At 42.2% G+C, this 13,396-nt stretch overlaps 1 protein-coding gene across 4 annotated transcripts in view; it reads left to right on the top strand.

The window, feature by feature from the left end:
* The window catches only part of DENND2B (DENN domain containing 2B), a 363,764-nt gene that overhangs the window by 257,181 nt on the left and 93,187 nt on the right, over positions 1-13,396 (top strand). For all 4 annotated transcript variants that reach the window (XM_033928054.1, XM_033928053.1, XM_033928056.1 and 1 more), the window contains 2 exons: positions 1,349-1,497; positions 7,845-8,060. In XM_033928054.1, coding sequence (XP_033783945.1) covers positions 1,349-1,497; positions 7,845-8,060 — 365 coding nt within the window. The remainder of the gene's footprint in view (positions 1-1,348; positions 1,498-7,844; positions 8,061-13,396) is intronic.

Below are 13,396 nucleotides of genomic sequence, written 5' to 3' on the forward strand. Positions count from 1 at the left end.
TATTTTCTTGTCCCCAATTTAACACCCCTCCCCCCTTTTTATCAAGCTGTACTAGAGGTTTTTAGCGCAGGTCCAGTGAGGTAAGTGCTCTGATGCTCATAGGAATTCTATGAGCTCTGACGTCAGAGAGAAGGTTTCCGGGTTAGCTACATGCAGCGTGTGAACAAGTGCCACCGAAGGCAGAAAGAGCGAGTCGGGCCACGAGATAAGGCTTTCCTCTGACGTCAGCTCTGACATTGAAGGGAAGCCCTCTGGGTCGGCTTCGGTGGAGGGGGGCAGGCAGGAAGGAGGGATCCCCGGCAGCAGCTTGGGCAGGCAGACAGTATTCTCAGTAGTGGCCAGTGCCGCGTACTCCCAACAAACAGCTCACGTACCCCTTAAGGGTACGTGTACCACGTGTTGAGAAACACTGTTTTATACCATGGAGTCAGAGCTCTGAGCATCAGGGCCTAAGTGACTTGTCCTAGATCAGAATGAGCTGCATATTATCATTTAGTTATAATGTACTTTTAATCTTTATACCTATACTTATTTTAGTTATATTGTGTTTTCCTTATTTATTAGTTTTAATGCTTGTATTTGTTACTTAGAATTTTTTTATATATGATGTTATTATTATATTGTATACTGAGTACCTATTGTGTAAACCGCTATGAACTGCTGGTTAGGCAGTATATAAAAATAAAAATAATTATAATTATTATTATTTGATCTGGGCTTCCCTGATTTTCATCCAGAAACGATCTCAGGCATGTCCTGTGGCTCAGAGTACAGCGTTGGGCGAGTGTGGTTCTTTTGTTTGAGGACAGATGTGGGGAGTAAGGCAAGAAGATTGATCTTACTGTAATAAACCTTATCAGTTATGGCACAGCCCTGGGGATGAGTCTTGATGAAGATGACCTTCTAGTTCTTAGTCTGGCCGGGGTATGTGTTGCCTTTTGTTTGCTCTCTGGGGTGGAGGGAAAAAAGAGTGTCTCAGTAAAGAAAAAAAAAATGTAAATGCTTTTATTGAATCTTATTATCTAAAAGACTGATTCAGAAATGTTCTTTAAATTGATTTTTAGCAAGTTTGATGTCTGTAACATGGTGAGAGACTTTTAAAAAGTACCTTTGTGGGTCCAACCAGCTGTAAATGCTCTATTTTAAGTCTTATGAAATCTTTTGCTTTAGTGGAAAAAAAGTCAACACCATAGCCAAAATTGTACTCCAAATATATCCAGCTGTAGACTGCAGCATGACTCATGCTGAAAGCCGAGGAGAGTTTTGTATGGGGCTTTGCTCGGTTCACATGATTTTTTTTCCCTACTAAAAGTCTGACTGTTTTTCTTTTCCGGTCAAAATTTTTCAGGAGATTTACCCAAGGAGAACCCGTATGAGGATGTGGACCTGAAAGGCCATCATGCAGGCCGAAAATCCAAGCTGTTATCTGAGAATTCCCTAGATTCTTTGCACAGGATGTGGACTCCTCAGGACCGGAAGTACACAAAACCTCCCCAGGTAATTCAGCAAGCAGGTCTTGGACTGTATTCATTTCTTTACATCATGCTTTTATTCTGGAGTGGCAACATTAAAAGGAGGAAGCCAGAGGATGCAGGAAACTGTATCCTACTGCAAAAGGAAGACAGGAAGCAAAAAATTTGCAAAGTAAGAAAAAAGAAAAGGTCTTCAATTTATATAGCCCCCATCACTAAATACAAGCTTGATTCACAACATTTCCTGAACAAAAAAACATTGAGGGTTGAAGGTTTATTGACTCAGAAGCAAATTGACCGTGCTGTACTGAAGAGTCTGAAAAGTGGTTAAAACAGCAGTTATGAAAAGTTAGCCATTGTATTATACTCATGATCAAGTTATTTAAAGTATAAAACACAAGAAATGTAAATACTAGTTAACCCTTTTAACTGTCAAGATGAGGGTTGAATTAGTGGAATTAATTTTTAGATGACTATAAACAAATGTTGTACCAAAAGATTATTTTTGTCTTCTTTAATGCTCTGTGCATATTTTCTGTGGAACTCTGAGACTTTCTTAGAGATCAGACTCCACGGTGACCCCTGAGGGGAGGAATGCTGGCCTCGTGCCTAACCCTCAGTAAGCCTGGTTCTAAGAGAGAGGTTGTAGAGGCTCGGAATTAAAGATAGTTTTCATAGTAACCTGTGAACTGCATATATAATTTGCATATATTTGCTTGAGGTGAGAGCTGTTGACTACAAGGCATCTTTGGATCTGTTTAGGTCCTTTTTGAGACTTTGAGGAGCAGTAAGTGGGAGAGAGGCCTGGAAAACTCTTAAGTCAGGCCTAGTATGTTATACTTCATGGGGGGTGTGAATCTTCTCACCCTAACTGAAAAACACTCCTTAAGGAGAGACCTCTGGCTGGTTTCAGCTTCTTAGTTTGAGCATGAAATCTGAGGACTTTCTTAGAGATCAGAATCCACAGGTGACCCTTGTGGTTAATTCATTCCCGCCCACCCCAAGGCAAAACTTTTTGACTCTTCAGCTAACCAGGAACAGGGCATTTCTTTGGTAGGATTTTTCTACTTTTTCTTTTTTCTTCCAGGTGTAAGTACTTTTGTAACCACAGTATGGCTGGGAAACATTGTGTCACCAAAGCTGCTGCTCAGGTTATAGCTTCTGTCTCTGTGCAGACAAAAATGTTACCCAGGTACAGGGAGTGGTTCCATGTGCAAGCTGTTTTCAGCTTGAATCCCCTATGAAGGAAGTAAAGAAACTGAGAAAGGAAGTGGCAAGACTGAGAAGCACCCGTGAGAATGAGAGGTACAGCGATGAAATGGTTCATGACCCTGATCGATTTTCTGAGGGTTTTGTTTGTGGGGAGCTAGCTAAATTAAAGGTAGACAAAGCGATGGGGCCGGATGATGTATATCCGAGGGTACTGAAGGAACTTAGAAGAGTTCTGGTGGCTCCACTGACTGATATTTTCAATGGCTCTCTAGAGTTGGGAGTAGTACCAGAGGACGGGTGAATGTGGTCCCTCTACCTAAAAGTGGAAATAGGGACAAAGTGGGGAATTGCAAGCCAGTAAGTCTGACTTCTGTGGTAAGCAAATTAATGGAAAAGCTTTTAAAACAGAGAATGGTGAAGTTTCTGGAATCTGGTGGATTACAGGACCAGAGACAACATGGATTCACTAGAGGTAGATCTTGTCAGACAAATCTGATCAATTTCTTTGAATGGGTGACCATAGAATTGGCTAGAGGGAGTGCGCTAGATGTGGTGTATTTAGATTTTAGACCTTACACTTTCATACATTTACTTTAAATTAAATTGAATATATTTGTTGGAATAGGAACTCAAGCGCTCGCAGTCACAGGCTAACAGAACTAGTCTTGGCATGTGACTAATTCGCGAGCTATCATCAGCCCTTATGCATTTTTAAATTCAATTTAAAGTGTATGATTTATTTAATACCATTAATTAAGATGATTTTTTCCTTATTTCAATTTTATAATGTAGTATAAATATGGTCGGGTATGAAAGAACACACCCGAGCTAAGTATCGCCATATTTATACTACATTATAAAATTGAAATAAGGAAAAAATCATCTTAATTAATGGTATTAAATAAATCATACACTTTAAATTGAATTAAAAAATGCATAAGGGCCAATGATAGCTCGCGAAATAGTCACATGCCAAGACTAGTTCTGTTAGCCTGTGACTGCGAGCGCTTGAGTTCCTATTCCAACAAATATATTCAATTTAATTTAAAGTAAATGTATGAATCTTTTAGGTCTAAAATCAGTCTTTTCAGGAAGGGAATAGTGTGTTTCACAAGTGGTATTTAGATTTTAGCAAGGCCTTTGACAGAGTTCCACATAGACATCTAATAAATAAATTGAGTGATCTCTGGATGGGCCCCAAAGTGACGGGCTGAGTCAAGAACTGGTTGGGTGGAAGACAACAAAGGAGACTGCTCTGAGAAAAGGGATGTTACCAGTGGTGTGCCTCAAGGTTCTGTTCTTGGGCCTGTTCTTTTTAACATTTTTATAAGGGCTGTCAAGGTATTTTCCCTGCAAACTAAAAACCGCAAATAATCAAAACCGCGAATACGTAGGGAGAAGTGTATAATCCTTTAGGGTTATAAGGGTTCCTATAATGGATTTTTTGAATTAAAAAAATTACACATTGACACAAAAATACTGATAAAAGTAAAAAAAAAAAAAATCACAGAAGATATGAATTTAAAAATAGGGAGTTTTTTGGCCGGTGAATCTATTCATGAAAAAGGCAGTTAATAAATCCCAATCAGCTGACTTATTAAGACAAGTTCTAACTATAAGCAGCTGCGGGCACTTGAGGTCTTTTTCCCCCCACTAATAATATATGGTACTAATTTAACATTACATAAAAATAGTACCGATCGTTGGGTCCTGTAGCAAGCCATATCCATTAGGGTTATTGGTCTATGACAGGGGTGCCCACACTTTTTGGACTTGCGAGCTACTTTTAAAATGATCAAGTCAAAATGATCTACCAACAATAAAAATGCTAAACATATATATATTTATTTATATATATATATATACACACCGAGTGTACTTTGTATTTATGTTCAAATATTTTTTTATTATACAGCCCCCTCCCCCGAAGGCCTGACCCCCCCCTGAAGGTCTGCACATTCCCCCTCAAAGGTTGACTCCCCCCCTGAAGGCCTGCACTACCCCTTGAAGGACTGCACCCCCCCCCCCCCCCGAAGGCCTACCCTCCCCACATCCATTTACCTAATTCCAGCAGGGAGCAGTCTGCAGAGAGGATCGCTGGTACTTTAGCGATCCTTGCAAGGTTGCCATAGGCCTCAGGAGCTGTCTTCCCTCTGCCCCAAGCCTGTCTCTGACTTAGAGGAGGGGCAGGACCACGGCAGAGGGAAGACAGCTCCTGAGGCCTATGGCAACCTGTAAGAATTGCTAAAGTACCACCTGCCACCGGCCGTCTCCCATTCGTCCCCTTTGGAGATCCCCACAGGAATAAGGAATTTAAATTAATAGAATACTTAGGCACAGAAAATCAAAGAAATACTTCCAAGAACTGCCCCATAAGAACTGCCTGTCACAATGCTCATTAGTGGAACTGAATAAAAGACAAGTGGATTTAGAAGGGTGACAATCCGCCCGGGTGCACGGCTTGGAGGGGTGCACAGCCGGCCAGGTCCGGGTCATCCTGCCTTTCTTTTCCCCCGGACCGCGCTCGGGGCTTGCGTCTGCCTGGTCCCGCGCCGACGCTCGAATGGTGCCGTCAACTCCCGCGAGTCTTGCGATAACCAACAGCACCATTTGGGCGGCGGGTGCGAGCCCCGTGCGCAGACCGGTGGAAAGGAAGGGCAGGAGGACCCGGACTGCTGTGCATCCCTCCAAGCCGTGCACCCGGGGCGGGGGCGGACTGCCCCACCTCGGTACGCCACTGATTGGGAGGTCGATTTTGGGGTTTTTTTAATTGTATATCGGGCAGCATTAGGCCTCGCTCTTACCTCAATCATTACAGGCGCTTCTATTTCTTGTGATGGCTGAGCTCCGTCCCCCACCGATCTTCACCCCGCCCTTCCAGCACTCTGATTGGCCAGCGTTCTTTAAGAGGCGGGCCAGTCAGGAGGGGAAAAAAAGAGAAGGGAACCTGCTGTGCGATCGACTGGGGTCACCTGAGCGAACGACCTGTCGATCGCGATCGACGCATTGGGCACCCCTGGTCTATGACATATTATTTGAAGGATAGTACATATAAATAAATAAACAAACCATAAAATAGCTGCTTTTTTGACTTATCACATAGGGCCTGATTTTATGAATTTATGGTCCAGAAACACAAAAGGCTGAATATTTGGTTAGGGTTCTTAATTAGGTTTATCATATAGCTCTAGAACAGACATTGTCAACTCCGGTCATTGAGGGCCAGAATCCAGTTGGGTTTTCAGGATTTCCCCAATGAATATGCATGAGATCTATTTGCATGCACTGCTTTCAATGCATATTCATTGGGGAAATCCTGAAAACCCAATTGGATTCCGGCCCTTGAGGACCAGAGTTGCCCATGTCTGCTCTCGAAAAAGGAGGACGAATTGAGACTTCTGGGTTTTAATTCCATTGAAAGCATTAGAAAGAAGGGCTGTTGGTTTAATAATGCTTAAATAATGAACGTGACCGCTGGGCAAACTGGATGGACCATGCAGGTCTTTATCTGCCTACTCTCTAGTATAACCACAAATTGCTTTTAATTCATGAAGGAAAAAAAGCCTCAGATGGCACAAGCAACACCTCCAAGTGTACAAAAAGTGATTTAAAACATACTTGCTGTACTTCATACCATCCATCATCGGCACAAAAACCCTTCACTATAATGTTTGCTTGTTCAAAATATAATTAGAAAACATGTAAAGGTAAAAAAATGTTACTTATATTTATTATATGGCCTGATGCTCCCATCCAGGAAAATCAATGCCAGCTTTTAGTCAATGGCAATATTACTTATATTGCTTATCTGAAAAAAAATCATTCTATCCCATCCCTTGAAGTCCCCAACCTGAAAATATTCCTCGCCCCATCAATGAGCCTTTGTCCTTATATGGCAGCTTGATCCCTAGCAGTTGTACCACATGACTACAGATAGTGGTCTCTGGAACTATTTTGAACCTGGTGCTTGTAGGAGCAAGTGTGGATCATTCCTGCCCCATACCCCCTAGAACAGTGGTCTCAAACTTGCGGCCCGTGGGGCACATAAGGCCCACCAGAATACTTTTGTGCGGCCCGCGGTCTGGACACGATGATCGAGTGCTCCCTTGCTGCAGTCAGTTCCGTTCAAAGCCGCGGCCTCTCCTTGCGACACAGGCGTGGATTGTGCGAGGAGCCACCACCCACAGCTTTGAACAGAACAACCGACTTCAGCAAGGGAGGCAGTCAGAAATGCTGCTGCTGCACAGAAAAGGAGAGGAGAGGGAAGGGGGAAGAGAAATGCTGCTTCTGCACAGAGAAGGGGAGGGGGAAGAGAAATGCTGCTGTTGCACCCAGTGGGGGAGAAAGAGGGAAGGATGGAGAAGGAAGACAAGGGAGAGGAGAGGAACGAGCGATGCCAAGTCCATGGGTGGGAGGGAAAGGAAAGAAGAAAAGGAGATACCAGACCATTGAGGGGGAGGAAGAGATGCCAGGGCATGGGGGGGGAGGGAAGGAGACAGATGCCATACCAGGGAAAAGGAAGGAAGGAGGGAGGGAGAGAAATCTTTCCTTTAAAAGTAAAGATTTGTAAACTATAAAGAGTTTTACCTCATGCAAAATTGTTATTTCTTTAATAAGACATTAACTATTTTTTTCTGCTGCCCTCCAAGTATCTACAAATCCAAAATGTTGCCCTGCAAAGGGTTTGAGTTTGAGACCACTGCCCTAGAAACTAAGGATTTATACTGATAACCCTGGGGGTGGGGGGGGGGGGGGCGTTATGTTGGGGGAGGGGCTTCGGAAGGAATGTATGTGATATAGGAGGAGGCTTTGTGGGAAGGAGGAGATATTCATGATTGGTCAATCTCTTTAAGATGGCAGCCTGGGAGCATAATTTGTGCAGCTTGTGAGGTTGATCCCCAGCTGTATTCTTCATGTACCGCAGGTGTGACTAACCTACAGTATTGAGCTACCTCGGGTGAGTCACTCCCATGGTGCAATAAATGCCCAACTTTTACTGCACCTAAATAGCTGCCCTGCTGAATGTTCTAATGGAAGCTAGAAGAGCTGCTCCCATGGTTTTCGTGCTTTTGCAACAGAACAGACAAACCAGATAGTCCTTACGTGCTATTGCTTCCTGTGTTTCTAACTCATATGACTTGCTTTTTTTTTTTTTTTAAGCTTCCTACGAAGAGCAGTAGTCAGTCATTGCGTGTTGGAAACTCATCTGAGAGAAAGAGTAAGCAGCTACTACGACTTTCTAAGAGACATAGCCACGATGATATGCTGCTGTTGGCCCAGCTCACTATTCCTTCCTCCCCTTCTAGTCCAAATGAGGACAGTCTGAGCACCACAAGTGAACTGCTGTCCACACGGAGAGCCAGGAGGATTCCCAAGGTACTGGAACAACCATTGACATATACCTATAGTTAGTTCTTCTATGAGCAGAGCAGTAATAGCTGGAGGTTTGTTAGCGTATTAGTTAGTAGGCCATGCTGTACCAAACATGTCCAATACTGCAGTCCTACACAGTGGAAAAAAAAAAAAAAAAGAAGAAAAGTTGAATGGCAAAATTAATTTCAGAAAGCAGACAAGTGACCAATGCCTATCAGAGCCACTGTTTAAAAAGCAGACTGGCGCAATAAAGGTTGTTAGTAATCCAGAATAACAACATTTCTCTTTAAAGGATAAAGGGTCATGGATTTGATGTACCACTTTTCTTTGGTACAAACCTAGTTTGCATCTAGGCAAGTACTTTCCTTCAATACACATATTTCAAATGCCATTAAGACCTCCGTTTACAAATTTCATCTAATAGATTTGATTCAACCGCTACTCTGAACTCCTGCAATAAATATACTAATACACTCATTAATAATTCAGCAGTTAGATTATTGCAACTCTTTATTCAAGAGTATAAGAATCAAAGATCTCAAAAGACTACAAAACATCCAAAACACTGCTTTATGGCTTATACACAATGCAATAACATGTGATCACATTACTCCGCTATTTAAAAAATCACATTGGTTACCAATCACTCATATCGCCTACAAAATATTACTGGTTTCAAATGAACCACTCTATCTTTCATGATACCTTATACCCTATATCAGGGGTATCCAACCTTTTGGCTTCCCTGGGCCGCATTGGCCGAAAAAAATGTTTCTGGGGCCGCGCAAACGCTGCAGCAAGACAGAGGAGGGAGCCGTCAAGACGGTAAACACCCGGGGGCAGCAGAGGAAAACACTGCATCATCCTCGACCGGGGCCACACAAAATCCTTCACCCCTGCCCTATATCCTGCAAAGAGCTCTCTGTTCCGCAGAGCTTAACCATTTAGTGATTCCCACACAGACAGAACTTGTTCATAAGCACGTTTGTCAATCCATCTTTTCCATAAATGGACCCACACTCTGGAACTCGCTTCCAGTTCGTCGACGTCTCTACCGTGTACTTCCTTAGAATCCTTGAAATCGGACCTAAACACTTTTCTCTTGCATGATGCATACTCCTGAACAGAACATTCTTCGCCAGAAACTTAGGGCTCCTTTTCCTAAGCCGCGTTAGCCGCTACTGCCTCCTCTTGAGCAGGCAGTAGTTTTTGGCCAGCGCAGGGGTTAGCTAGCGTGGCTTGATAAAAGGAGCCCTTAATCGTGTTAGACTTACCGGTAACGAGATTGAACCAAGTCCAGACATAGCAGCACCCCCTATTGTGTTATCCCCCTACTTTTTAATTTTTTTATTGTGGTTCCTCCCACCTCCCCCTAAAAATCTTGTCTTTGTTTAACCCCTGTCTTTTTATATAGCTATTTATTTATAGATTATAAAATTGCCATCTAAAAAGATTTATAGATTGCCACCTAAAAGGACTCCCAATGGGCAGGATAGTAAATAGCTTGAAACTTGATTACGGTAAATCACTACCACCATATACCTGCTAATCGGATAACTGCTAATATCATGTCACAGCCCTTATTAGTATGAACTTTCAGATCCTGCTGTATAAAAAAAAAAAAATAGGGAGAAGATGGCAGACTATTTTGACTGTGTCCAAACGGAGTATGTCCTTCATTTGTGCTAAGTGAAGATATTAGGTCTTGTCCATCTGAATTAACAGCTGGAAAAGTTGATTTTGTGTTCCATCATTCAGTCTCTCTGGCCCTATATCTGTATATTGGTTGCTCTGTATGTCATACTCAAAACATATTTATGCTGGGTTTTTGAAAGATTTAAAGGGCAATTCCTAAGACCTTACCCACATTTAAATAATTGCTTTACTGCAGGAAAAGTATTACTGAAAATTCCTTCCCCCACAAGCGGATAAACGTACTTGAGTTGTTCAGTGTGGATACTTTTACTTGTGCCTTATCAGGGAGGAATCTGGAGGGGGAAGTTCTTTGTGGATTTTAAAGCAGATACATTACAAATCAGTGGTATAGCCATGGACAAGCCTAGGAGAACAGGGACCCATCCATAATTTCCTTACCCTTGCTGTACCTGGCAGGATCTCTAAGCCCCGCCAGCTGAAGACTTCATCCTCTGATGCCCAGACCATCTTCCAAGCTCAGTAGTCAGCAGAAACATTTTGCTGCTTTGTGCACTTCATGCCATCAGCACTTGGATTCTTAACTCACAGTTCTCCGGATACTCATCAGCATATTTTATCATTGTGGTATAATCTGATCGGACCTCAGAAGACGGTTGCTCATTACCGAAACATGGTGCATGCCGGGTCCATACCACAATTTTTTACTGTGTGTTGTATGGATTCGTTATTCACTTACATCACTTTTATTTCTGAAGACTTTTATCAAACTTTTTCATCAAGACCATCAGTTCCACAGTTTTGTTCTTGCTTGGTTTCTCCTTTTTTCCTGTGGAACAGTTTGGTGACTGTCTTTGTTTGGTTTTTGTACTTTTGTTGTGTCACCTACCACCATTGCCATCTCCTAATCATGCTCCATTTTCATGCTTGCAAAAAAACAAAAAAAAAAAAACTGAGCACATGTTGTTGGGGGAAGGGGTGGGGGTGACTGTGGACCAGCAACACTGTTGCAGATTACCAAATTTAGAAGATGATCTGGTCGCTGAAAGAGGTATTCATCTGGAAGGGCTTGGGAATCCCACCAGCTCAGGGGCAGAGGGAGAATTTTGTGCCCACCCAATTTGGGCTCAGGTCCACCTAAAATTAAATGCTTGGTTATTCTGTTGGTGCAAGTCCCTTAGTTGTCTTGATTGACAATGAGGCAGAGGGTGCCAGTGACACAAGGAGATTGGGGATAGCATTCTCTGTGTATAAATACCTTTTCCCTTTGTCATTTTGGCCCCTAGACTGGTTTTTGTTTCAGTCGTTTGAAATAGTTATAAACCTGTCTTCACCTCAATGAAAAATTGGATTGAAAAAACTGGATCTCGTATACAGCATTTACGTTTAATAAATATTGTGACCTCACTTTTGAGACATCTTTCACAAAGGGTTCTATCATATTATGCTAGTGGGAATACACAAGTTCCTGTGGGATGAATTTGGAATCTAGAAAATTTGTGTAATAAGTAAATCCATGTTATATCGGGTTTATAGTGATTTGTAATATCATTAAAAAAATGGGTTTCAGCCACATTATTATAATTATTCTTAATAGAAACAGTAAATTATGGCAGCTAAAGACCTGAACAGTCTTACTCGTTATCAATTCATGATTGTCTTTGGCATAGACCATAGAAGTCTGCCAGGCATTGTCCTTAGGTTCCAACTACTTGGGCTGCCATCAAAGCCCTCTCCAACCCATCCTAAACCAGATTGCTATATACGGGACACAAACTGTACAAGTTCTTTACCCCTGGAGTTGCCATCTAAGCCAGTGGTCTCAAACTCGCGGCCCGGGGGCCACATGTGGCCCGCCAAGTACTATTTTGAGGCCCTCGGTATGTTTACATTACAGCTCGAGTTCTCAAGCAAAGTTCTGGGTGTCACCTTAGACTCTTCTCTATCCTTCAACGAACATCTCCAATCCCTGGTGAAGAAATGCTTCTTCAGCCTTCACATGCTAAGGAAAGTCAGACCCTATTTTCACCAAAAACACTTTGCAGTCCTAGTACAATCCATCATCCTCTTCAGATTGGATTATTGCAATTCTACCTACCTCAGCCTAACCAAGAAAAGCCTCCACAGACTTCAGCGGATTCAGAACGCCGCAGCTAAGCTTGTTTTTGCGAAAAGCAAATTTGATCACGTCTCACCACTCCTGTCTAAGCTCCATTGGCTCCCAGTAATCCCCAGGATCCACTTCAAATGTGCGTGTCTGGCCTACAAGATCCTACATGGCATCCTTCCTGCCGTTATCCCTCTATCCTGGAACTCCCCAACCCCTACTTCCTCCAGATCCTCCCAAATTTTTAAACTATCCTTCCCTTCCATAAAAGGTATTTCCCATGTAGGCAAACTTGGGTCATCCCTCCCCTTTAGAATCACTGAGATCTGGAATAACCTCACCTTCCCTCTCCGAACCTCAAGCTCCCTCCAACTCTTCCGCAAACACCTAAAAACCTGGCTATTCTCAAAACTGTAACACTTCCCCCCTCTTAGGCCTCTCACCTTCCCCCTTTACACCTAACTCTTTAATCTCTCCACTGTAGTTCCTCTCTCATCTTTCTTCCTGTAAACCGTGCCGAGCTCCGCATTCGTGGAGATGGTGCGGTATATAAACCCAAGGTTTAGTTTAGTTTAGTTTACAAAAGTAAAATGAAACAGTGTCTTGATCATATGTCTCTTTAGCTATAAATGACAATATTATTATTAAGACTTAGCCAAAAGGAAAGATTTATAAACTATAAAGAGTTTTACCTCATGCAAAATTGTCATTTCTTTAATAAGACATTAACTATTTTTTTCTGAGGCCCTCCAAGTACCTACAAATCCAAAATGTGGCCCTGCAAAGGGTTTGAGTTTGAGACCACTGATCTAAGCAGTACTTGACACATCAAATACACACGCAGTGATGAAGTTTTGTTGTTTTCTACCATTCATTTTCTAAATAGAAATCATCTGGGTTCATCCTACATATTTTTGAATTCCGTCGCTGTGTTCATCTCCACCTTGGGAGGGCATGCCAGGCAAAAACCACCCTCTCCATGAAAAAGAATGTTCTGACATTACTCCTAAGTCTGTCACCCCACAATCTCGATTCATTGGTGTTTTACAAAAACAGTTTACATATTAAATACAGGTACTTTCACAAGATAATGAATTCTCCCGAAGTCTCTAAGTTGACTCAGCAAAGAAGAAGGCATTTCCTCCAAATGAATCAGGGTTTTAGCAGTAGGTGCTTCTTTTTAAATATGTTTTCCATGCAGATGTTGTAGTTCCTATCAAGGTACCAATTTTATTTATTTATACTTAATTCATTTTCTATCCTGAACTCCCCAAAGAGCCCAGGAAGGGTTACAGGTCAACATACACAATATACAACATAAACAGGTTAAATTAGTCATAGTTAAGATTTTTCAATACACGTTTTTATCCTAATGCGACACATATCGAGGATCTTGTACCAATATCTTATATCAATATTTCTTTGTAATCTATCAGTCGGGGGCAGAGGAGTTAGGTGAAGAGGTATGTTTTTATTGCTTTCCTAATGTTGAGGAGTCCTTCAAGGAATCTAATTTGTGGGGGCAATCGATTCCAGTGACTCAGCATGAAGTTCCTTGAACCTTCCAATATGGAGGCTT

This window comes from Geotrypetes seraphini, chromosome 19, assembly GCF_902459505.1.
Source record: "Geotrypetes seraphini chromosome 19, aGeoSer1.1, whole genome shotgun sequence".
Lineage (NCBI taxonomy): Eukaryota > Metazoa > Chordata > Amphibia > Gymnophiona > Dermophiidae > Geotrypetes > Geotrypetes seraphini.